This window comes from Octopus sinensis, linkage group LG3, assembly GCF_006345805.1.
Source record: "Octopus sinensis linkage group LG3, ASM634580v1, whole genome shotgun sequence".
In the NCBI taxonomy this organism is placed as follows: domain Eukaryota; kingdom Metazoa; phylum Mollusca; class Cephalopoda; order Octopoda; family Octopodidae; genus Octopus; species Octopus sinensis.
In genome coordinates this window covers 166,385,402-166,412,420 of record NC_042999.1, presented here as the reverse complement: position 1 = coordinate 166,412,420, position 27,019 = coordinate 166,385,402, and the positions used below count along the sequence as shown (strand labels likewise).

At 37.1% G+C, this 27,019-nt stretch overlaps 3 protein-coding genes across 7 annotated transcripts in view; all 3 read right to left on the bottom strand.

Moving 5' to 3' along the window:
- LOC115209223 (protein phosphatase 1 regulatory subunit 37) overlaps nucleotides 1-2,642 on the bottom strand; it is an 84,320-nt gene extending 81,678 nt beyond the window's left edge. For 2 of the 4 annotated variants that reach the window (XR_004998429.1, XM_029777493.2), the window contains exon 1: nucleotides 1,477-2,642. Coding sequence is in view for 2 of the 4 variants with exons in the window: in XM_029777493.2 (XP_029633353.1) it covers nucleotides 1,477-1,900 (424 nt within the window). In the remaining 2 variants the exon portion in view is untranslated. The remainder of the gene's footprint in view (nucleotides 1-1,476) is intronic. The other 2 variants (XR_004998428.1, XM_029777492.2) reach the window with 1 other exon arrangement.
- An 18,591-nt stretch (nucleotides 2,643-21,233) lies between these two features.
- On the bottom strand, nucleotides 21,234-22,735 carry LOC118762661. The gene is made up of 2 exons (XM_036501603.1): nucleotides 22,607-22,735; nucleotides 21,234-22,455 (listed from the first exon to the last, which is right to left on the bottom strand). Exons 1-2 carry the CDS (start codon nucleotides 22,716-22,718, stop codon nucleotides 21,767-21,769), a joined length of 801 nt encoding a protein of 266 aa, XP_036357496.1. The 5' UTR covers nucleotides 22,719-22,735; the 3' UTR covers nucleotides 21,234-21,766.
- Nucleotides 22,736-25,366: 2,631 nt separating this feature from the next.
- Nucleotides 25,367-27,019, bottom strand: part of LOC115209667 (cytosolic phospholipase A2-like) — a 93,173-nt gene continuing 91,520 nt past the window's right edge. For both annotated transcript variants that reach the window (XM_029778135.2, XM_029778136.2), the window contains one exon: nucleotides 25,367-26,406. In XM_029778135.2, the coding sequence (XP_029633995.1) occupies nucleotides 25,859-26,406 (548 nt within the window). In that variant the 3' untranslated portion in view covers nucleotides 25,367-25,858. The remainder of the gene's footprint in view (nucleotides 26,407-27,019) is intronic.

Genomic DNA, 27,019 nt, shown 5'->3' with positions numbered 1-27,019 from the left:
CGACGACTTTGTACTACTAGAAAGACATTGACTTTCGAGAAGGCAAAATGCATGTCTCTTGAGCTTCGAAGAGCTTTGAAAAGTGGAGAAAAGTGAGTTCGGTTTGATGGCGGGAAGCGAATGAAAGATAATTCTCACACCTGATCGGTCACCAGTCCATCCCAGGTGACATCCTCAGATGATATTCCAACTAAACAGCTCGATAAACAGTCAGTTTAAATAAAAGAATCCCTTGGCTGGAAACGCTAAGAAACGTTTGCAGTGGATTTAAACAAACAAATTAAGGATTTGGCCTTAATCACTTCGCTTTTCAAACGGCTTTATTCATTTTGTCAACAGACTTCAATCGACGTTTCCTTTGTAATCTGAGGGCAATCATCAGAGCAGTAAATATAAAGTTAGGGTTATTTATAAACGGGATCATCGAAACTAGATGCTCATAAAATGTATCCAAGTTAATTATGGTTTAGTTGCTTTGTTTGTTGTATGAACTTTCATGGCAAATCCCCCGATAATGAAGATACACACGAAGTATGGAGTGTTCCAACATCTGTGATCGGGCAGACGTGTGTGTGTGTGTAGCTATCATCATCATACTCATGTGTCTGAAGCCTCAACAACTAAAACATGCACAAACCTAGCGAAAACTGTTCCATCATGAAACTAAAAGTAGTCACAGAATAAATGAATAAATATATATATACTATTCTAATTTAATTTGCCCGTACATCTATCATATATATATATATATATGTATATATATGTATATATATATACATATATATATATTTCTGGTCACAAAGATAAATATATATGTAAGGGACCCTTCTGCTGAAGACTAAAAACAGAATCTTAAATACAGAAAATAAGGTGAAAGGAATTCCTCCCTAATCTAAGTAAAAATGTTTAAAGAGTGGCGAAAAACATCCCATGTATGTAAAATAAGGAAACAGCCACAAATAAAGGAACATGTCAAAATGACCCCTACACACAGGAATGACAGACAATAGGGGATAAAATAATTAAATGCAATGAATACAGATGAGATTGTGTTTTAAATAGGCTTAAATTAGAAGATCTTGACCCGGTGAACTAGAAAAATAATAATGAGGGCGGGTGAATGTTCAAATGGATTTTCTTACACGGGAAACTATTTAACCCATATGCTATTATATATATATGTTATTTTTAATTAAATCTGCTCTTAGAAATAATTAGAAAGGTAATTCTAATCCCATTTTGATGGAAATTGAGAGTTGGGACCAAACAGTGATCACAATCCGCTTGATGGATGAGTCTCATTAATATGCAGATTATCTCATACCTTTTAGTTTAGATTGCATTTCAAGTGGACTTCTTCTAAAATGTCCTCATTCTAATAACAATCACAAAACTGACATCGATTTCTCTTTCCAAATTGGAATATCATCATCATCATCATCATTAATAACGATATTAATTAAAGCAAATACTTACCATTCTTCCAGGGGTTGTAAGGTTCTAAAAATCCTATTACAAGGCTTTGATCATCTGGAAAGGTAACACTGCGTTTTCCATTTCGATACTCCGAATTGCGGACCGATTTCTTGCAAGAACTTCTGATATCTGGGTTGTTGTTTTGATGGATCTCATCGATGTTGTTGTTGTTCAATATTGTATTGTTGTTGTTTGGTGGGATGGAAGTGTTGTCCGTCGCATCGCTCGGCTCATCGGGCCTCACTTGCAACACTTCCTTAATATTTGTTAATTCCGAATCGTTCTGTTGTTGTAAAGAATCGTTAATCATCATCGTGGTGGTGGTCGTCGTTAAATTGCTCTTCTCCGAAGTCTCTGCTTCGATTACAGAAACTGTAGTCAAAGTAGAATCTGCATTTGCTGTCGAGATCGATTCTTCTTCCATGTCCTGAGTTAATATCTCCTATATGTAAACATATACACTCAGAGCAAACCAAGAGAGAACATAGCGAAAACAAACAACACACCTCGCTGCGCTGAATGTTAAGTGGGAGGTGCAGAATCTCTTTTACACCTGTTTGACGAGGCTGAAAGCTTCTTTCAGTTCATTATAGGTGAAAATCCGATCCGCATTTAGGCTTTAATTTACAAATTTTAATGTAATTTCTTGTCTTATTTCCTTTGCTATCGTTATAGTTAGGATATATAATCCTGGAGAGATTTTCTTGTCTATTTACCAACACCTAAATCTAGCGAATATCGCGAAGTGAAATTGTGAGTGAGGCTTCTCAGAGAATTCAATAACAGGAAGTGGATCTGGGACACTCGCTTAATTGCACGCTTCTAATTAGTCCCTGTCGAAATAGTATTAAGAAAAAATAAATTAAAACGTTCCCTCGTTAAATTCTGATCTGGAAAATTAGAAATATTTCCAATCAATTAATCCAGATTCTTAACATTTCCTCATCATCGGATTTAATTATTGATTTAAAAAAAAAATATATGCTTAAATGCCAATAATTTTTCTTTCGAAATCTCTAAGGCTTACTATAATGTTCAGTAGTTTAAACTAAAATAATATATTTGAAATATATAAAGACATATTGCTGATTTAAATTCCCTCAATTTAGTCCGAATCTACTCCGAGTAAACTCTTTTATGACATCAGGTGTCCGCCATGGCCACCTCACTGCGCCTGCGCGCCTCGGCCAGGAAGACGACATTATCAGTAATTGTTACCGCAATTATGCTCAGAAAAAGCAATAATATACATATATATAGATATTCATACTGTTGCTTGGCCCAGATTAGCCCTTATCTTTTATTTCGAAACAATCTATGCTAGACAACATTATTCATTGTACCTTGTTTTTTAAGTCAGGAGGCGGAGATTTGGCTGCTATTTCTAATAGGCCGAGTGGTCACGTAGAAGCTCCCTCGTTTGGTCGCCACTTAACTATATATTTGGTATTGGAGAGCTTTCGGAAGACACACACACACACTTGTGTGTGTATAATACTACTCGGGGATACTTCTCAATGAGAGAGAACTCTACTACAAACGTCGAGTGCGTATTTTAATTGAGAAATTGAAAGTAGAATTCCTTACACTGACAAACGTTTCACTCACGTTCATGAATACAAACAATCGAGAAGAGCTCTCAAGTATATACTTATTAACGTTTATTTATTAGAAACAGCCAGTAATTCATAGAATTTTATATGTTTATATGCAGGATATATACCCATGATTCTTCGGGCTATATTGTATATAAAGGTGAGCGGCGAGCTGGCAGACACGTTAGCGCGCCGGGCGAAATGCTTAGCGGTATTTCGTCTGTCGTTACGTTCTGAGTTCAAATTCCGCCGAGGTCGACTTTGCCTTTCATCCTTTCGGGGTCGATAAATTAAGTACCAGTTACGCACTGGGGTCGATGTAATCAACTTAATACCTATGTCTGTCCTTATTTGTCCCCTCTATGTTTAACCCCTTGTGGGTAATAAAGAAATAGGTATTTCGTCTGTCGTTACGTTCTGAGTTCAAATTCCGCCGAGGTCGACTTTGCCTTTCATCCTTTCGGGGTCGATAAATAAAGTACCAGTTTCGCACTGGGGTCGATATAATCGACTTAATCCCTTCGTCTGTCCCGTCTATGTTTAGCCCCTTGTGGGCAGTAAAGAAACATATATTGTATATAAAGGTGTGAAAGGTGGCAGGTGTGTAACCTGGAAGGTTTAAAGAGAATCATGTGACCAGGTTTGTTGCGTGTCGCAGAACTGCTGCTGCTGCTGTGTTGGCGAGGGAGGTAATTCAGCAGAAGTTAGTCGCCGTCAGGGGGAATTACTCCGCGAAGTTGGCTAGAACTGGTCGAAGTCGATTTTCAGGTATTGGGGTATTCGGGTGTGTGACACTATTTCAAATGGATCCTCCACTAGTGTAACTGTTGGACAATGGTTCTGATCTCTGTTTAATAGCTGTCACGTACTGCTTCATGATCTAGAACCAATTAGGCAAATTCCTCAGTTCATGACCCATCAAAGTATAGTGTATTACCATTTCGACATTGTGGTCTTTTATACTTCTATATCTAAGTCCTTTTTTCTGAAGGCATTGGATTTCCAAAGCGAATTCACTACAATTACTAAACTAGATGTCAGAATCATAATGATCCCTAAAAAATCATTGTTGTACCATGATGATTCCCACCATATTAAAAAGAAAAGTGCTCTTTTGTTTAACGCCTCCTTTGGCACTTGGATAAGGGTTGAAGTGGCGGATTTTGTGAGACTGCTTATGCTTGACACTCACTGAAAATGCATCTCTTCCGATAGCTCTCGCTTCTACTAAACTGATGGTTTAGCAATGTTATATAATATGAATAGCCATACCGTGGAGAGATTTATGCTGTTTAGTTAAAAGATGACTATCAGCACTCAATAAAAGCCAATTTCTTAGACGTTAAGAAAAGCAAACACTGAAGTTACATAAAGGTGAATGGGGAGAACCATTTAATATCCATAGATATAAATAGTAGCGCAAACCATAAATATAAATCTTTGGTATGAATAAATAGGAGAGTCTTTGATCTATCCTAAGGGATATCCAAGAATTTCTTAACTCTAATAAAGATTTTATTTCCTAACCATGCAAAATAACACGAGCAGTGTTAAGGTAAATAAATACAGCTGCAAACACTCCCTCCACACACCTAGCCATCACATCATCAGTTAACTTTTAACTGTTGAAATCAATTTCCTCCCAAAATGAGTCATATACTAAGCATGCATGACACCTTTGGTCATGTGTGAAAGGAACAATAAGGGTGGAACTACGAACATGTTTAAAAGCTGCTTCCCTCAATATTTTCACTCATTCAGCTTAAAGAACAAAGAAATTCTATGGAGAATTGCAATTTCAAGTGTTAAGTTTGTATGTCTGAGGTATGGCTGTGTGATAAGAAGCTTGCTTCCCCCACATGGTTCTGGGCTCAGTCCTTCTGTGTGACACCCTGGGCAAGTGTCTTCTACTATAGCCTCGGGCTGACCAAAGCTTTGTGAGTGGATTTGGTAGATAGAAACTGAAAGAAGCCTGTTGTGTGTATCAGAGACGTGTAGATTTGTGTTGCATCCAAGAAGTAAGGTGGAGAGGAGGTTCTGCTAGGTTCCTCACAGGCAAAGAACGTAGGTATAAGATTTTCTGGGTAGGGAACACTACGAGGTCGGGGGTGTGGAGAAATGGTTTGATAAGGTCATCTGGGTAGTCAGAGTTTGTGATAGAATACTTATGATTAGATTAGTGCAGCAACATGGGTTAGCAACCATTATCTCAGCCGGGGCTACCTGATGAACAGAAAGACCGATTTTATGACATCCTCTTGCAAACAACCTTGTCAGCGAATGACAGGGACCTTCTCTTTGTGACTGGTGACTTCAATGGACATGTTGGACATGCAGGGGGCTTCCAGGGCGTACATGGAGGTTACAGTTTTGGTTCCCTCAATGAAGAGGGAACCAGGCTGCTGGAGTTCTGTGATGCAAATGATCTAATGGTTTTTAATACTAACTTCAGGAAACCTGCCAGTCACCTAGTCACCTACCGATCTGGTAGACACACAAGTTAAATTAACTACATACTCGCCAGGAAACGAGAAAGATGGCTACCTATAAATACCAAAACCTTCCCAGGTGAAGAATGCACTGCACAACATAGATTAGTAGTTAGCAACTTCAGGATCAGGGCTAAATGGATGTCCAGAAGACGACCAGCATGGTGGAGAAGGGTCTGGAAGCTTAAGGATCCTGTGAATGGACAGAGATTTAGAGACATATTACTCGGAGCCTTTGACGAAATAGAAGGGGATATAGCTTCACATGGTATAAAAGACAACTGGAGGTTCCTACAGGACAACCTGCTAAGGGCCACCGACCAGATCTGTGGATGGTGCAAAGTACCCTCTCAACCCAAAATAACGTCGTGACAGGGCCATTAGGGAAAAGAAACAGGCATGGAAGGACTGGAAGAACGGTGGTGGCAGGGAATTGTATCAGACAGCCAGAAGGGAAGCTAAGAGACAGGTTTATTTAGCCAGAGGGGAAGCAGATAAGACAAAAATTTTCCGATGTTCTGCATCATGAGGACCAAAGACTTGAGGTCTTTTGTGTTGCAAGACAGTGTGTGAGAGAGAATCATGATGTCATAGGAGAGAAATGTGTCTGCATGGATGATGGCTCTCTTGCATTTAATGAGGCTGCAAGGACAGAGACTTGGAGGTGTCATTATGAAAGATTGCTAAATGAAGAGAATGAATGGGAGAAAGAGAATCTACCGAATGTCGACCCAGCAGTGGGATCAGCTATCCAAATTGACAGTACCTTGGTAGATAAAGCAATAAAGTGTATGAAGATGGAGAAAGCCTCTGGCCCATCAGGAATCACAGCAGAGATGCTAAAAATAACTGGCAGTGTTGGCTATAGTCTAGTCAGCCATATATTCAATCAACTGATACAGGAAGGAGTCATACCCAATGACTGGTGTAGCAGCATAATAGTCAACTGCTACAAAGGTAAAGGTGATGCTTTAGATACAAATAATTACAGAAGTATCAAGTTGTTGGATCAGGTAATGAAAGTCATGGAGAGGGTCATAGCCCAACTAATTAGAGAGAGAGTTAGTTTAGACGAGATGCAGTTTGGGTTTGTGCCAGGGAAAAGCACCACTGGTGCTATATTTCTGGTAAGAGAGCTGCAGGAGAAATACCTAGCTAAAGATAAACCTCTGTACCTAGCCGTCATTGACATAGAGAAAGCCTTTGACAGGGTCTTCCAATCCCTTATCTAGTGGTCAATGAGGAAACTAGAGATAGATGAATGGTTAGTGAGAGCTGTGCAAGCCATGTACAGGGACACTGTAAGTAAGGTGAGGGTTGGCAACGAGTACAGTGAGTAGGGGTAGGGGTCCACCAAGAGTCAGTCCTCAGCCTCTTCCTATTCATCATAATCCTCCAGGCAGTAACAGAGGAATTCAAGACAGGATGCCCTTGGGAGCTCCTCTATGCTGATGACCTTGCCTTAATAGCTGAGTCACTATCAGAACTGGAAGAGAAGTTTCAGGTGTGGAAGCAAGGTCTAGAATCAAAGGGCCTTAGAGTCAACCTAGCAAAAACCAAAGTCCTAATAAGTAGGAAGGCAGACAAATCACAAACCCCTTCAGGTAGATGGCCCTACTCAATCTGTAGAAAAGGTGTAGGTAGAAACTCCATAAGATGTACCCAGTATAAGCTATGGACACATAAGAGGGGCAGCAATATCAAAAGAAGGCTTATTGGGAAGATAATTTTTGTATGTGGCAAACGCTCAGGAGCAATAAACACTGAAAATGTGAAGACAACAGCTTCCGTCACATTCCATGGGGAAAGTCTAGAGGTAGTTGATAGCTTCCATTACCTAGGTGGCCAAGTCAGTAGCAGGGGTGGATGCTCTGAAAGTGTAGCTGCTAGAATAAAAATATCCTGGGCAAAGTTCAGAGAGCTCTTACCTCTGCTGGTGACAAAGGGCCTCTCACTCAGAGTAAAAGGCTGACTGTATGATGCATGTGTACGAACAGCCATGCTACACGGCAGTGAAAGATGGGCCATGACTGCTGAGGATATGCGTAAGCTTGCAAGGAATGAAGCCAGTATACTCTGCTGGGTGTGTAATGTCAGTGTGCATACACAACAGAGTGTAAGCACCCTGAGAGAAAAGGTGGACTTAAGAAACATCAGATGTGGTGTGCAAGAGTGACAACTGCACTGGTATGGTCATGTGTTGTGAATGGATGAGGAAAGCTGTGTGAAAAAGTGCCACACCCTAGCAGTTGAGGGAACCTGTGGAAGAGGTAGACCCAGGAAGACCTGGAATGAGGTGATAAAGCATGATCTTCGAAAATTGGGCCTCAATGAGGCAATGACAAATGACCGAGACCTTTCAAGATATGCTGTGCTTGAGAAGACCCAGCAAGCCAAGTGAGACTGTAACCATGGCCTATGCCAGTGCAGCATAGCCAGCCCATTTAAGAGTACCCTTCAATCATTGGGTAATTAACTGCGCTTGTGAAGACCTGTTGAGGTAAGTGAAAGCATTGTTGTGGCTGATGACGTGCCAGTGGTACATAAAAACACAATTCGAGCATGGTTGTTGCCAGTGTCGCCTCACTGGCTCCTGTGCCGGAGGCACATAAAAAAGTACCATTTGAGTGAAGTTGATGCCAGTACTGCCTGACTGGCCCTCGTGCCGGTGGCATGTAAAAATCACCCACTACACTCTCAGAGTGGTTGGTATTAGGAAGGGCATCCATCTGTAGAAACTTTGCCAGGTCAGATTGGAGCCTGGTGCAGCCTTCTGGCTCGCTAGCCCTCATTCAAACCGTCCAACCCATGCCAGCATCGAAAGCGGATATTTAACGACGGTGATAACGATGATGATGATGATGATATATATATATAGGAATAGGAAAACCATCTGGTTCACCCCCTCCCCCTACTCACCCGAAGTGACTTTAAATATAGGCAAGTATTTCTTAGCACTGATTAGATAGACATTTTCCAGTTGCCCATAGTTACAGAAAGCTCTTCAATAGACACAACTTAAAAATCAGTTTCAGTTCAACTACTAATTTTAAAAATGCAATCGCACACAACACGCAAAAACCACAATATGAAACCAGCTGTTCATGCAGGGATAAAAGTTTGTGCCCACTAAATGGAGCTTGCATGTCTGAGACCATAATTTATGAAGCCACTGTGGACTCTATATACACTAAAGACACGGTTTCGATGAAGAAATACATGGGCCTTGCAGAGAGTAATTTCAAGGCCAGGTTTCAATAATCACACCTTGAGCTTTAGGCACTGGGATAAAAGGAAAACGACCAAATTATCCAGTTATATATGATCATTAAAAGATAAAGGTGTCAGTTATAATATCCATTGGAAGATCTTAGCTAAGTGTAAGCCCTACACCAACGGCAGTGGAAAGTGCGGTCTATGTGATATGGAAAGATGGCTCATCAGAAAAAGCAGCTTAGACACCGCTACATGTCTGAATTCAAGAACTGAACTTTTCGGTTCATGCCCATATGTGGCCAAATATTTGTTATGCTTTTGATCCCCCTGAGACTAGATAGAACTTGCTTTCTATATTGTGTCCATGCTCAAGCTTTATCTCTTTATACCTTTCACTTATATTTCTCTTATATATTTTAAAATTTTATTTATATTTTTTATACATATATTTCTGACATATTTATAAAGATATTGGTTTATAGGTTTATTGCTTACTAGCAGTATCGCCCGGCGTTGCTCGGGTTTGTAAGGGAAATAACTATATAGGCATTTTTAGAGATGTAAAGTATAATAGCCATCTCAATATGGCTAACCACAAGGGGGGGGGTTACTGTAGCTTTTTATGTTCTGAGATTTAATAATAAATTTTTAGAGAGTTACTTCCCTTATATATGCCAAAAATGCATTAAAAATGGGAAAAATTGATGGTAAATTATTTTTAAAATCGTAGACTCATCGTAGACGCGTGCTAATACCCAGAAGGGCTCGATATGAATCACGACTATAAGATACCCGGTTTTGGTTAAACTGCACCGCAAAATGTGGGAGTAGTTAGGAATCTAAATCGTAGGAGACAGACAGCACACAACCTCACTTTTATATATAAAGATATATTTTTACATATAATTTTTCTGTATTCTACCTTCCGCCCTGCATTTTTCGCTGTGCGTATATAGACGTGTATATGGAATCTTTTGTGCATGCGTGTGAATGTGTGCGTGTGTGCAGGTATTTGCGTATATAGATGTGTGCGTGCATGCGAGTACGTGTGTATATAGACGTATTTTACTCAGTGCTTTTACACATTTTCCTGTTTTTTGCCCTTAGTCCTGATTTTTCTTGTGTTAGACGCATGTATAATCCTTTTTGTGCGTGCGTGTGTGTGCATATATAGACAGGGGTGTGGGTATGTGCGTATATAGGTGTGTGTGTGTGCGTGCATAAGAGTATGTGCGTATATAGACGTGGTTTACTGTTTGTATACTGCCTTATGCCTTTTTTCTGTATTATTACCCTTAACCCTGTTTTTTCTTGTGCTTGTGCGTATATAGACGCGTGTGTGTGGGGGGTTTGTATGTATATGCATATACATTTGGCGAAGTATGAGAGTGAAGATGTATACGTTTTCAAGTGAGTATGGATGAATGTATACCTTTAGGTGCATGCGCGTGGGTGTGCTGATGCACATGTAGATATGAACAGGCGCACTTATGTGAATACTATGAACCTTTTACCCCCTTACTTTACTTCTTCCCCTTAACAAATAGCTCTTTTGTCTTAATGACGGTCAATCACACAGTAATTTCCCTTTGTATACGGTCATTTTTCATAACATTTTTCCGATGGCCGGATAACTGAAGAGATGGCGGCGTGGATTTCCACCTCAGCATCCGAAATTCGGAGTTTTATCATGGCTACCGAATTACATTTACAGATATATATATCATTGACATATATATATATATATATGTGTGTGTGTGTGTGTGTGTGTGTGTGTGTGTGTGTGTGTGTGTATATGTATGTATATATGAGGCCCAACACTTAAAAGGTAGTTTTTATGTGTCACTGGCACCAGACACTTTGCCTCTGTGTGGCACAATGCTTGAAAGGTGGTTTTTATGTGCCACCAGCATGGGTGCCTGTTACATGACACCAATAATCAGCCACTACCACAATTTCACTTGGCTTGACACGTCTTCTCAAGTACAGTGTATTGCCAAAGGTGTTGGTCATTAGTTATTGTGTTTGTGAGTCACAAAGTCCGAACCTCATGCTTTACTGCCTCATCTCATGTCTTCCTGGGTTTATCTCTACAACATGTTCTCTCCACAGTTAGAGATCAGCATTTCTTTATACAGCTGTCCTTATCCATATGCATCACATGACCATACCAGTGCAGTTGTCTCTCTTGCACACCAAATCTGATGCCTCTTATGCCCAACTTTTCTCTAAAGATGCGTGCACTTTCTTGAACATGTACGCTGACATTTGCATATCCAGTGAAACATATTGGCTTCATTTCTTTCAAGCTTATGCATGTCCCTGGCTGTCACAGCCCATGTTTTACTGTTGGGTAGCATAGCTGTTCGCACTCAAACATCTTACAATCTGCCTTTTACTCTGAGGGAGAGGCCCTTTTGTTACCAACAGAGGCAGGAGCTCTCTGAACTTTACCCAGTCTATTCTTTTTCTCACAGCTACACTCTCAGAGCATCCACCTCTGCTGCTAACTTGGTCACCTAGGTAACAGAAGCTATTTACTACCTCTAGCTTACTCCACCTGGCAGTTGATGGAGTCTATTTTCTGTACATTTTCAGTGTTTATTGTACCTGTACATCTTCCACACACAAAAGCTATTTTCCCTATTAACCTTTCTCTGATATTGCTGCACTTCTTATGTGTCCATAGCTTACACTGGGTACATCTTATAGAGTTTCTACCTACACCTTTTCTACAGATCAAACAGAGCCATCTACCTGAAGAGATTTGTGATTTGTCAGCCTTCCTACTTACTAAGACTTTAGTTTTTGCTAGGTTAACTCTAAGGCCCTTCAATTATAGATCTTGCTTCCATACCTGAAACTTCTTCTCTAACTCTGGTAGTGATTCAACTATAAGAACAAGGCCTCACAAAGGCAATGACGAACGACAGAGACCTTTGCCATTATACCATGCTTGAGAAGACCCATCAAGCCAAGTAAAAATCACAGTCGTGGCAGATACTGGTGTCATACAAATGGCACCCATACCAGTGGCATATAAAAGCACCTTTACACTCTTAGATTGGTTAGTGTTAAGAAGGGCATCAAGTTGTAGAAACCACGCCAAATGAGACTGGAGTCTGATGCAGCCTTCCAGCTTGCCAGCCCTGGCCGAACCATCCATCCCATAATAGCATGGACAATGGACGTTGAATGATGACGATGGCATACATATATGTATGTGTATATATATATATAATATATATATATATATATATATATAGGGATATATATATATATATATATATATAGGGATATATATATATAGGGAGAGTTTACGAAAAAAACAAAAGACGAAGACAGGTGGTGTACAAAACAAACAGATATATTAGTATAATGCTCAGGAATAGAAAAAGTCTTTTACGTTTCGAGCCTACGCTCTTCTACAGAAAGGGACACAGGATGTGTTATAATACTATTTCACTTATACATAAACAGCCATACCAACAATCCAACATACCTCCATCATCAGCTATATATATATATATATATATATATATATATATATATATCAACAATCAAGGAACGGCCATAATAGGCCATTCACCCACTAGAAATAACAGCCAAAGCTTCAACCGCAAATAAAGATTAATTCCGTAAACAGGAGAAAATTTAAAAAACATTTACCCTGTAATTTCTTGTACGATGCACCGTTTCATCTGCTGTTTAATGGTAAACTAACCTGATTAAATTAAATCAAGCCAATCTTCCATAGGCCCTCAGATTCTTCAGCAAGAAATAGCCAAGTCGGAACAGATATTTTCACGAGGCATTTCCGACCCTGCCAAGGTGATATCTGACCTAAAATTTTCAAATCGTCGCACTCGCGCCAAATTTATCGGCAGCAAATAAATATAAGCCGTCGATTCCATTACGGAATTAACCAGAAAATTCATAATTAATCAATATAGGGTGGCAAAAAAATTGGCCGTTCCTTGATTGTTGATGTTGAACTTAAAAATGGTCTATGACTATTTAATTTTTTCCCACTAGGCCGCTGGTGGCAAAAAGAATTCTACAAAATTTTTTTGCCACCCTATATTGATTAATTATATATATATATATATATATATATATTATATATATATGTGTGTCTGTGTGTGTATCTGTGTGTGTGTCTGTGTGTTTAACTTCCCGGCACATCTCCTCCTAGCCAACAAATCGTAGAACCACCAAAAGTGGGTCACTTAAAGTTTAGACGAATGAAAATTGAACTGCGCTATTTCTGTTCCGAAATTCATCTCGCAAGTGCAAAAATCGATAATGTGTTTGTTTAGGCCTTATCCCATGCATTGAATAGTGAACTTTACTCAGTCAGCTGTTTGACGTGAACTGTGTTTACCACGCGTGCAAGCATGCGTAAATTGCGGGAAAAATAAAAAAATCAAGATATAAAAACAAATCACCGTAAACATTGTAAAAATTCGGCAAAGAAATGAATTTTCGGGATGTAGCCTGGAGGGTTTTTTCGTATTAATCGTTTGGACTTTGTGAACACATGTTTTCATAACATTTTTAACACTTTGAATTAAATGTGATCATTTTGCATTGAGTCTGCAGTTTGAATCACTTTAACCAAATTTTAGCAAGATTTTGATCATCACGATACATTGTCAGCGACTCCCTGAAACTCTTCCCTGAAACCCCCGTTGAGAAATCTATTATATATATAATAATACTTTGAATGTGACTCCTGAAAAAGAGTAAAAGTAATTATCCGATGAACGACGGGTATTACTGCTAGTATATATATACCCAAAATTCTTACTATAAATTCTTCCTATGACCTTAAACGATTCTAAGCCCAACCATACACACAGATAAACATCCACAACCACACACACGTGCTATCATTACACACACACACACAGAAACCTGTGTGCAATCACATGCATAATAGTGGTTTTATCTCTAATTCATATTTGGTGTTTATCAATGAGTCACCTGAATAATAAAACCCTTTATTCACTTATTTACTAATGACCCCACATTTTACAATATTAATGCAAAGAACCCTAGCAGCAAGTCTTTCCAATGACTTAAAACAATGGGAAAATTAGTGGTTGGCTATATTTGATACTTCTGAGACTAATCTTTATATCACCATCAGGAATTTCCAGACTTTCTGTCCATTTTGATGGATAAGGAGTGGATTGACTCCTTAGGTCTTGTATTCATACTTGATTTGAGACAGGATCCTGCAGTTTATTCAATTTAGTGTGTATTTGTTTGTCTTGTACGATCTAATTTTTCTTTGTACGATCTAATGATCTTAATAAAGATTTTACCTCCAATTTGGTTGGTTATGTGATATTGATAAACAACAAACATGGCTAGAAATTAGTGTTCAGCACTCTTGAATGGGATTTGTGGTGAGATGTTGTAAGTCCCCTGAACATCACTGTTGTCTGTCTTAGGACTCATAAACCAGTTGCCTGGTTTCTATGGCATATAAATGGCTGAGATCACAACATTCCACCTCAATGGGACACCATCCATTGCAGTGTTATTCATTTACAGCTAAGTGAACAGCTAGAGCACAATGAAGTGAAGTGTTTTGTTCAAGAATACAATGCACCATCTGGCCTGAGAATTGAAACTGCGATCTTGTGTACCACACCCTAACCAAGTAGGCTATGTGCCTTCAAATTGTTTAGAAATTTAAATAATAATAATGAAATTATTGTATACAGTGCCCAGGTGCACCACAACTTGTCAAAAGTGCATATAAAGTATATGCAGTAATGTACAAATGTCTGGAAAGGGAACAGTGTATGAGTCAGATACATGCTTGCGTGTGTATGGAGGGGGAAAATCAGGTGTAGTGTTGCCGAATCTCAGAAAGCATGGAAGTTTTGAAGGATGCAGTGCTCCGACAACTAACAACTGATGCCGGCAGTTTGTTCCATGCTTCAGCAACTCTCAGCGTGAAAAAATGTTTCCTGAAGTCATGGGAGCTGTGCTGTTTTCTTACTTTGTAAATATGTCCATAGGTGTTAGACGGGTGGAGTTTGAAAAGGTGCTCAGAGTTATCTATATATATAAAACTGTAGTTGTGTGAGTGTCTGTCCCTTTCGATTTAGATTCCTAACTACTCCCACATTTTGCGGTGCAGTTTAACCAAATTCGGGTATCTTATAGTCGGGATTCATATCGAGCCCGTCTGGCTATTAGCGCGCGTCTACGATGAGTCTACGATTTTAAAAATAATTTAACATCATTTTTTATTCCATTTTAATGCATAATTTTTCGTGTGTCGATGGCGGCAGAGTTGGCTTCCATGGTCACACCTGCACCTGTTTGCTTCTCCCCCTTCTTCCCTCCCTCGTGAAGCTGTGGGGAAGGGAGTGTAAGGAAATCAACGTCGTAAAGCGTTGTCAAGGAGACCAGCGTTCTTTTAGAACAACGACTTCATGGCTTGAAGACACCAAAACAGAAATGGCTAAGAAAGTCCGAATTGGCATCTATAAGGGAAGTAACTCTCTAAAAATGCTTATATAGTTATTTCCCTTACAAACCCGAGCAACGTCGGGCGATACTGCTGGTTGTTTATAAGATGGTTAATAATTTTATGGGTGCCTGCCAAGTCAGCTGCCAGACGTCAGAGTTTCAATGTGTCCATGCCCAGGGAAGTAAGGCATTCCTCTCCTTAACCTAGCACATAATTCTTTCATACCCCAACCTTTTTATTTCCCCTTCTGAATTCATCGTTAACGTTTTCTTTACAATTCTTTCCATCCTTTTCCCTAACTTTTGAAATCTTAAATTTTTATTTTTAACTTTTGTGTTACTCATTTGTTCTTTTCCTTCTCCTTTCTTTAGAAGGGCCTCTAGCTGTTGAAAGTCTGTCTCAATAAACTCAGTCTGACCCATGCAAGCATGGAAAAGTGAATGTTAAAAATAATGAACAATGATGCAGCTATTTAATACTCCCTGCATTAAATATGCTAACACTAACTTTATAAAATAATTTTCTGCTGACGGCATGTCTGAGTTTTTTTTTTATTCCCTAAACAATTCTGAAATAATGTCACGACAAGACTTGACAATTGGTAAACTGATCTGGGATGAATTACTGGAGTGGCTTTCCCTGTTTCAGTAGTGTAAGTTAACAAAATACTTGTCAATTTTATGGTGTCGGCAGGTCGTAAACTGGCAGAATGGGAGAAATGTTTAGCTGCATTTTGTCCTTGTTTACGTTCTGAGCTCAAATTCCGCTGAGGTTGACTTTGCTTTTCATCCTTCTGGGGTCAATAAAAGAAGTACTAGTTGAGCACAGGCATTGATAAAATCGACTTACCCCATTCCCCAAATTTACTGGGTTTGTGCCAAAATTTGAAATCAATTTTACACACACGCACGCGTGCACACACACACACACACAATTTTTGTTACTATTTGTTTTATTGTGCTGTATTCATAAAAAAATATTTGTATTATATAACTTATTGTAAAAGCAACAGATTCTAAATATTAGGTTGGCTGAAAAGTTCGTTTGGTTTTTCTGGACTCTAAACTTGAAGCACACTAATCAGTATCTAATCAGTATCATTAATAAGTATCTAACTTTGGTCTGTCCTTGTGCATGCACGCTTGTTAGATACTTGACACTTCAGCATACTTTAGGAAGAATTTCCAATAAGCCAGGTTGTATTTTGTGTGCTTGGGATCACCTTGGAAACTGAGAACCAAAACAAACTTTATCAACACCGCATGCTTTTGATATTTTAAAAAAGCAAGAGAGCTGTGGAAACCTACTGGAAAATATGTATGGAGAGAATGCTGTTTTGGAATGTATGTACCAAAAATAGTTTCTAGAATTTCAATTGGGAAGTTTTGCGGTTCAAGATGCACCTCACCCTGGCTGGCCCCCATTATATAACCAAAATGATCCAGGTACTTCCCAAATATCCAAATTGTGTACTGAAAACCATACACATCAGCAGGGTTGATGATTGGGACCCACATTAATTGAGTGAGGAGAACACTGTCCACTGAACGTCCATGTGCAATTCATTGCAAATGCATGAAGAAAACATTCCTATTTTGAAGAGAATGGTAACAGAGGATAAAACTGGATTGTCCATAACAATGTGAAGTGCCAAGCTATCACAGGGAAAACATGGTGAACGATCACAACCTCCGAGCAAGAGTTCACTCAAAGAAAGCTATTTGATGGGACTGGAGGAGTGTTGTCTTTTACAAGCTTTTCCTCATGAATAGAATCATTAATTCAGATGTTTATTGTGATCAGCTGGACAAACTAAACATAATAATCCATCAGAACTGTCCCAAAACTTGCTAATCATAAGGTTATTGTTTTTCATCATGACAATGCTAAACCGCACACTTCTTTGCCAATGTGGCAGAAATTCCTAGGGTTTTGCTGAAAAGTTTTGCCACACTTTCCATAATCACTCAAGCTTGCACCTTCAGATTTCTATCTGTTTCAGTCTCTTCAAAATTCTTTGAATGGACAGAACCTCAACTCTGAAGAGGATTTAAAAATTCGCAGTAAAACAGCAAATTCCTTGAGTATGGAATCATGGATCTGCCCACAAGATGGCACAAGATACTGGAACAAATTCGTAATTATATCATTGATTGAATAAATTTCTTTGTGTTTATAACTTGTGTGTTATTTTTGCTTAAAATACTGAACAAACTTTTTGGCCAACTCAATACATAAGTCCATGTTGCTGAAAGAATGTACCAAGTGTTGTTATTAATTTTGTAGTAGACAGAATTAAGTTCAAGTTTTAGTCAAATCTCCATTACCGCCAAAATTAGTAATACTATGGTACCAACATACAGCTTTTCACCCTCCTTGTGGAAAACGGAAATGAAATTTTAGTCAATATTCCTTCTCCAATTACCACAAGATGGGAAAAATTCATCACTAAAAGTAACAAAAGTACTGCAAATTGACAATTAGTTCTCAGCGCTCAGTTCAATATTCCTTAAAAACAATAAAATTTTGACTCAAATTTCAATTCTTTCTCCATGACTACAAATACTGATGAATGAAAACCAAATAATATGATTCCAAAAACTGAGACATGCATTTTATTTGCTGAAGAATTAATACCACACTTTGGATTAAATAAAAACAATTTCTTAAGACTCTCAACTTATATAAAATTTTATAAGATAATTTAAACATACACAATAATTGTTTAGCAAAACATAATTGAACCAAATATTTATTTACTAAGTTGGACCTAATTAAACCATACCAGATAAAGATATTTGTTTAGTAAGATATTTGTTTAGTAACACAAACCATCACAAATAATTATTTTATAAGTAGGACATCATTTAACTGTCTTGAATAATTGCCTTGTTAATGAAGCCTAATCCAATCTTTCAAAATAATTATATTAAAATTAGTTTTCTTTTCTACATTTTATATCTTGCTTTTGTGAATAACAGAGTTGCTGGTTATAAGTTTCTGATGGGCCAAACACTGGGCCTCTGCGTTTGCAATGGCGAGAGTCAGAAAAGAATATCTGCACAACAAGGGCAAAATAAATACCATGGTGAATGTTTGTTTTGCGCACTGTTTTGTCACCAATGTGCATATTTTTGCTGATAGACAAACATGCATATGCACATTTACACACACACACACACACATTGAATGGACTCAGCTTGGTTTGATGGTTAAGAAGTTTGTTTTGCAATCAAGAAGACCAAGATTTAATCATACGCTATTGTGTCTCAGACAGTTGTCTTTTACCACAACCTTAGTTTGATCAACTCCTTTAGAGAGAAATTGGATTGGCAGAAACTGTTTCAATGTCCATTGGATAAATCATTTAAGTAACTGAAAAAAAAAAAAAGAAAAGGGATTCAACCTTGTCACATGTTGATTTGTGGTGATTCTCCCTTTGAATTCCATTCAGGGTATACATGACTGTCACTGCTCAGCCACTTCATGTGTTAATTCAAAGAGAAGCTGATTCAACTGATCAAACAACTGAATACTCATCATTAGAATTGATGGGAGATCGTTTTATTTAAATAATTTGAGTTTGTAAATTTATGTCTTTGAGTCATAGTTGAAATTTCAATTTATACCTATGGTTTGACACATCTCAACTTCACACACACACACACACACACACACACACAAGCTTTATTCTTGGACAATGACATAAGAAATATAGTTAATCTTTATATGAAGATGCTGATTTTGTTTTCTTTTTTAGTATGATGATAGGATACAGTGTTCCCAGTATTTTCCGACTAGTGGTTTGGTGTGGTCAAGTACAGTTTGAATTTTTAATGGTGTACAGGGAAAACATAGCCTGGACGAAAAAACAAAAACTTAGTCCTGGGGAAGAAGAATACATGAAAGAAGTAGTGTAAAATGTGGGGACTGAGATATAGCAGAAGGGACAAGGAGTAGAGGCAGGTGAATTGGGTGCTTACACAGCTTGCTTTTCCAGAGAAACGGCAACAATTCTAGCTGTCCTAGGAAAGAAACAGAGAAAAGATACAGTATATCAGTGTAGTGGTGATTGTAGTGCATTGCTGACTTAAGGTTTATTAATTAATCCCAATAAGTATTTTTACATGCAGTTGCTCCAATTAGTGATCCAATCATTGCAGGTTGGTGGTTGGGTTCTGAGGACAGCAACCATCCAGTTTTGAAACAACTGCCAGGGCTCATGAGGAAGCTTGGTTTTTGAGATGCAGTTTTAGCAGTGTTATTAACGGTCAACATGAATGGTAATATAATATTGTTAGGCTTCACTAAATTTCATGATAGTTTAGTCAAGTGTTTCTTTACCAGTAAAGCGACAATAGAATTGGAGGTATGGTTTCTTGTTATATGTAGTGGTTGTTAAGTTGCTGGTGAATGAGTCAAGATTTTCATGTCTCAACTGGAAGCTGTTCTTATGGGCTCTAGACATTAACACAGAAAATGTTTAATGTAAGGTGTCTAGTTTACATGCAGATGAAACTTGTGTGTGTAATGTTAAGGAGGTGTAAAAGATGGTACAATCTGTATGAGAATGTGTATGTAGCTATATATAGCAAACATTGAACAAGTTATTGATATGCAGGAAGAGTGTGAGAGGCATGTACAGGAATTATAGAAATAATAATGAACTTATTGCATAGCGTTCAGGTGCACTACAACTCACCACAAAAGGTGGCTAAAAATGCACATACAGTACACAGAATAATGCACATAAAAGACAGGGAAATGGACAGTTAAGGAGTCATGAAAAAGCAACTCCAGGTGTAGTGTTAGTTAGTTTTGGGAAGCATGGCAGTCCTGAAGTATTAGTTTGTGAGTCAGAGAGATACCCTCTGACACAGTGATCTAATGAAAAAAATCTTCAAACCTAAGAACTGGGAGGGGAGGGGGGGCAGATGGAGACCAAAGCAACCAACTAGGTTGGAATGTTGTCTTGCTAGATACAGTGAAAAACCTGGCTGATATCAAGAACAACTAATGCTTTTCATGGACTTTTGAAGAGCAGAAGACCACTGATGTGTATGATGTAGCTTTAAGGTACAATACTGTCGGTCACTGGTAAGGGAAGAAGTTCAAGAATATTTATGATTGTTTGTTTTTATTACTTGTTAGAAGTGAAGGGAATAGATAGGTGAATGTGTGAAATACATATAAAAATTAAAGCCTCAAGTATTACACACACACACATACACACTTGTTAGTGCAAAAAAAAAAAGAAACTTATACATAAATTAAGGTTACTTATAACAATAACAAAGAGAGTGAAAGAAATGGGTTTTCAACAATTGTTTTACCTTGCAGTTTGTACTACCACTTACCAAATGACAGTTTGCTTGTAACTAACTACAATATTGAATATTTCATCAAGAATTTAGTGGTATTTTCAATTAGAAATAAACTGCTGTTTTAATAAACATCAATAAGAAATTTAAAGAAAGCAACTGTTTAAAATCCAGTTCTTCCACTGTTTCGATGTGTGTGTGTATATCAATCCTTTATACATACATATGTATATATATATATATGTATATATATATATATATATATATATATATATATATATATGTATGAGAGAGAGCACTCTGTCAGTTATGACGACGAGGGTCCCAGCTGATACGATCAATGGAACAACCTCCTCGTGAAATTAACGTGCAAGTGACTGAGCAGTCCACAGACACACATACCTCTAATGTAGTTCTCAGGGAGATTCAGCGTGAAACAGAGTGTGACAAGGCTGGCCCTTTGAAATGCAGGTCCTACTCATTTTTACCAGCTGAGTGGACTGGAGCAATGTGAAATAAAGTTTCTTGCTCAAGGAGACAACGTGTCACCAGGAATCCAACTCACGACCTTACAATCATGAGCTGAATGCTCTAACCACTAAGCCATGCGCCTTCACTATACATATATATATACATATACATACATACATACATACATACATACATATATATATATATATAGAGAGAGAGAAAAAAAGTAAATGGAGATTAGTGAGTTAATTGTTTGTTATTAACAATGGATCAATCGTGAAGCTAACATAACCTCTAATTGTGTGTATATATATATATCTGTGTGTGTTTGCATGTGTATACATCAATCCTATATATATATATATATATATATATATATAGAACACAAATGGATTTTAAATTTATGACAGCTGTTTTGATAGAATTTTGTTAAAGTATTCATAGATTACATCATTGCATACAATCCAATATCTTCAGGTAAAATTTTAAACAGGCATAAAATACGTGAGATAAAATCTTGTTGATGACAAATCCAACCAATGTTACATTGGTTGGACTTGTCATCATCAACATATTGTCACCTGTTTAAAATTTTACCTGAAGAGGGTGGGTTGTATGCTGTGATGTAATCTATGACTACCTGAACAAAATCCTACTGAAACAACTGTCATAGATTTTGAACCCCGTTTGTGTTCCTTTTTATTCTTACACTGCACCTAGAACGAGCCCCGAGTCAGGTCTATGATTTAAATTGGATTTGGTACTTAGATCTCTGCAGTAGCCTACCAACATATGATTTAAATTGGATTTGGTACTTAGATCTCTGCAGTAGCCTACCAACATATGATTTAAATTGGATTTGGTACTTAGATCTCTGCAGTAGCCTACCAACATATGATTTAAATTGGATTTGGTACTTAGATCTCTGAAGTAGCCTACCAACATATGATTTAAATTGGATTTGGTACTTAGATCTCTGCAGTAGCCTACCAACATATGATTTAAATTGGATTTGGTACTTAGATCTCTGCAGTAGCCTACCAACATATGATTTAAATTGGATTTGGTACTTAGATATCTGCAGTAGCCTACCAACATATGATTTAAATTGGATTTGGTACTTAGATCTCTGCAGTAGCCTACCAACATATGATTTAAATTGGATTTGGTACTTAGATCTCTGAAGTAGCCTACCAACATATGATTTAAATTGGATTTGGTACTTAGATCTCTGCAGTAGCCTACCAACATATGATTTAAATTGGATTTGGTACTTAGATCTCTGCAGTAGCCTACCAACATATGATTTAAATTGGATTTGGTACTTAGATATCTGCAGTAGCCTACCAACATATGATTTAAATTGGATTTGGTACTTAGATCTCTGCAGTAGCCTACCACATATGATTTAAATTGGATTTGGTACTTAGATCTCCGCAGTAGCCTACCAACATATGATTTAAATTGGATTTGGTACTTAGATCTCTGCAGTAGCCTACCAACATATGATTAAATTGGATTTGGTACTTAGATATCTGCAGTAGCCTACCAACATATGATTTAAATTGGATTTGGTACTTAGATATCTGCAGTAGCCTACCAACATATGATTTAAATTGGATTTGGTACTTAGATCTCTGCAGTAGCCTACCAACATATGATTAAATTGGATTTGGTACTTAGATCTCTGCAGTAGCCTACCAACATATGATTTAAATTGGATTTGGTACTTAGATCTCTGCAGTAGCCTACCAACAATGATTTAAATTGGATTGGTACTTAGATCTCCGCAGTAGCCTACCAACATATGATTTAAATTGGATTTGGTACTAGATATCTGCAGTAGCCTACCAACATATGATTTAAATTGGATTTGGTACTTAGATCTCTGCAGTAGCCTACCAACATATGATTTAAATTGGATTTGGTACTTAGATCTCTGCAGTAGCCTACCAACATATGATTTAAATTGGATTTGGTACTTAGATCTCTGCAGTAGCCTACCAACATATGATTTAAATTGGATTTGGTACTTAGATCTCTGCAGTAGCCTACCAACATATGATTTAAATTGGATTTGGTACTTAGATATCTGCAGTAGCCTACCAACATATGATTTAAATTGGATTTGGTACTTAGATATCTGCAGTAGCCTACCAACATGATTTAAATTGGATTTGGTACTAGATATCTGCAGTAGCCTACCAACATATGATTTAAATTGGATTTGGTACTTAGATCTCTGCAGTAGCCTACCAACATATGATTTAAATGGATTTGGTACTTAGATATCTGCAGTAGCCTACCAACATATGATTTAAATTGGATTTGGTACTTAGATCTCTGCAGTAGCCTACCAACATATGATTAAATTGGATTTGGTACTTAGATATCTGCAGTAGCCTACCAACATATGATTTAAATTGGATTTGTACTTAGATCTCTGCAGTAGCCTACCAACATATGATTTAAATTGGATTTGGTACTTAGATCTCTGCAGTAGCCTACCAACATATGATTTAAATTGGATTTGGTACTTAGATATCTGCAGTAGCCTACCAACATATGATTTAAATTGGATTGGTACTTAGATATCTGCAGTAGCCTACCAACATATGATTTAAATTGGATTTGGTACTTAGATCTCTGCAGTAGCCTACCAACATATGATTTAAATTGGATTTGATACTTAGATATCTGCAGTAGCCTACCAACATATGATTTAAATTGGATTTGATACTTAGATATCTGCAGTAGCCTACCAACATATGATTAAATTGGATTTGGTACTTAGATATCTGCAGTAGCCTACCAACATATGATTTAAATTGAATTTGATACTTAGATATCTGCAGTAGCCTACCAACATATGATTTAAATTGGATTTGGTACTAGATATCTGCAGTAGCCTACCAACATATGATTTAAATGGATTTGGTACTTAGATATCTGCAGTAGCCTACCAACATATGATTTAAATTGGATTTGGTACTTAGATATCTGCAGTAGCCTACCAACATATGATTTAAATTGGATTTGATACTTAGATATCTGCAGTAGCCTACCAACATATGATTTAAATTGGATTTGGTACTTAGATATCTGCAGTAGCCTACCAACATATGATTTAAATTGGATTTGATACTTAGATATCTGCAGTAGCCTACCAACATATGATTTAAATTGGATTTGATACTTAGATATCTGCAGTAGCCTACCAACATATGATTTAAATTGGATTTGATACTTAGATATCTGCAGTAGCCTACCAACATATGATTTAAATTGGATTTGGTACTTAGATATCTGCAGTAGCCTACCAACATATGATTTAAATTGGATTTGGTACTTAGATATCTGCAGTAGCCTACCAACATATGATTTAAATTGGATTTGATACTTAGATATCTGCAGTAGCCTACCAACATATGATGCCTTCAAAGTTGTTTTACTGCACTGTGAACTCTATGTTATTGTACCTAGCCATTTCTGGCATCCCATGTGTTGATCTGCCTAGATTCTAATGAATCCTATAAATAATCTGTCTGTCTGTCGAAATTATCACAAGACTGTTACTCAGAGTTTCACATTCCTGTTTGTATATATATATATATATATATATATACATATATATATATATATATATATATATATATATATATATATATATATAAGGCAGTGCTCCAGCATGGCTACAGTCAAATGGCTGAAACAAGTAAAAAAATAAGAGAATAGAAGAATATATATTTCTAGCAGAGGTTTAAGACCTTACATTTAGGTGAGGGATGGTTATATTAATTATTTATGTGAAAATATCTTGAAATTTTTAATTTGTTGCTGGACTTTTATATGTTGTTGAGCATAAAACTGCTTCATGGACATTATCCTTTTACTTTATAGTGACTACAGCCACATACCATAAATAGCAAAAATACTGTGCCTAGATTGGCAATTGTATGTAAGCTCGTAAGTAAGATGACCACTGTTTTATGGTGACACTATTTGGTAAGGCATGGACACATACCCTGAATGTGATAAAAAAATAGTCTGTTCCTTGAGAAAGAAATGACAGACTGCTATTGCAATGCTACGAGAGAATGCAATGATATATATATATATAATATATATATATATATATATACATATATATATATATAAGGCAGTGCTCCAGCATGGCTACAGTCAAATGGCTGAAACAAGTAAAAAAATAAGAGAATAGAAGAATATATATTTCTAGCAGAGGTTTAAGACCTTACATTTAGGTGAGGGATGGTTATATTAATTATTTATGTGAAAATATCTTGAAATTTTTAATTTGTTGCTGGACTTTTATATGTTGTTGAGCATAAAACTGCTTCATGGACATTATCCTTTTACTTTATAGTGACTACAGCCACATACCATAAATAGCAAAAATACTGTGCCTAGATTGGCAATTGTATGTAAGCTCGTAAGTAAGATGACCACTGTTTTATGGTGACACTATTTGGTAAGGCATGGACACATACCCTGAATGTGATAAAAAAAATAGTCTGTTCCTTGAGAAAGAAATGACAGACTGCTATTGCAATGCTACGAGAGAATGCAATGATATATATATATATATATATATATATGGTATGCATATAATGTAATGACAATGCTTTATCAAAATTCAAGGATATAATAATAATATAAAATGCTCTAACAAAATCTTATGTAGAATGATATGTTACAATGATATAATGTTTTGTTAAAAACGTCTGTGAGGAATGTTGTGCTGCACTGTTTAACCAATTCATATTCATCCTGATTTGATTATAAAGGAGATGAGTATTCTTCATCAGAACTATCACTGGTGTCACTAAGACTTTCTCTTGAGTCAAAATATACAGATTTACATGATGCTCTATTAATTTCTCTCATTGGTAAATTAATTGACAATTTCATTGAACGTTGCCCTCTCGTTAAATGCTGTATCGTCTGTGTTTGATTGGTTCCATTTACTGATTGTTTGCTGTATTTTTTTTCCAGCTCAACGGTACGGGCAGTGTTGGAGCGCTTCATTTGTTGAATATATTGTTTCAGTTTGTTTTGATTGTCAACAGATTTGATGGGAAGACGTTTGACATTCTTGAACTGAATTGGCACTTTCTTTGGCAAGAATCTGTTCAGTTCAACTTGCTGAGCAATACATTCCTTAATGTCATCTATGTGTAACAATGTGTTGAATTCTGTAAGTTTTGTCAGTCGATCAAAAGCCAGATTACTATAACTGAAGTTAAATGTTGAATATGGTGTGTCTGGATCATCATAAATGTTGAAGTCTGCAAATTCTTTTTCCTCTTTTGTTTCTCTTGGAACACCTTCAGGAAATAAAGCAAAAGTTGATTAATGTTGTAATAATGCAACAAAAGTCATAAAATTGATAAGGTATTGGATTATGAATTATATCGGCTAAAACTCTCATTTTTGATCATCATGAAATCCAAAGTGGAATGTTTTTAATCTTGTATTCAATATTTTGAAAAGAATTTATGATTATCATTCAACGAACATATTTAACTTGCATTATATGAGACTGTAAGGTGATTTAACTGCTTCTATAATAATGTCTTATTTTATAGCATCTTCTACTAATTACTAAGCAAGTGGAGGGAAGTTGTGGAAGAAGGAGACCTAGAAAGATATGAAAGGAAATTTTGAAAGCTGATCTCAAAAAGCTGAACCTTCTGAAGACGATAGGGGACTGAGATGTGTTGCACATTGTTTTACTTGAGAAGATTCACTCATCACAACAGAATTGGAGACACTAAAACCAAGGTGCCATGTAAAAAGCATTGGTGCTAGTGCCACTTAAAAAAGCACCAGTGATAGAGCTACATAAAAAGCACCCAGTACACTCTGTAGAGTGGTTGGTATGAGGGAGGGCATCCAGCCATAGAAACCAAACCAAAACAGACTATGGAATTTGGTGTG

Bases quoted from the DNA above. Each gene is read 5' to 3' on its own strand.
- LOC118762661 (XM_036501603.1), bottom strand. From the start codon at position 22,718: ATGTTGGTAGGCTACTGCAGAGATCTAAGTACCAAATCCAATTTAAAT. The intron at 22,456-22,606 runs GCTACTGCAGAT...CATATGTGGTAG, and splicing joins TTTAAATCATATGTTGGTAG to GCTACTGCAGAGATCTAAGT.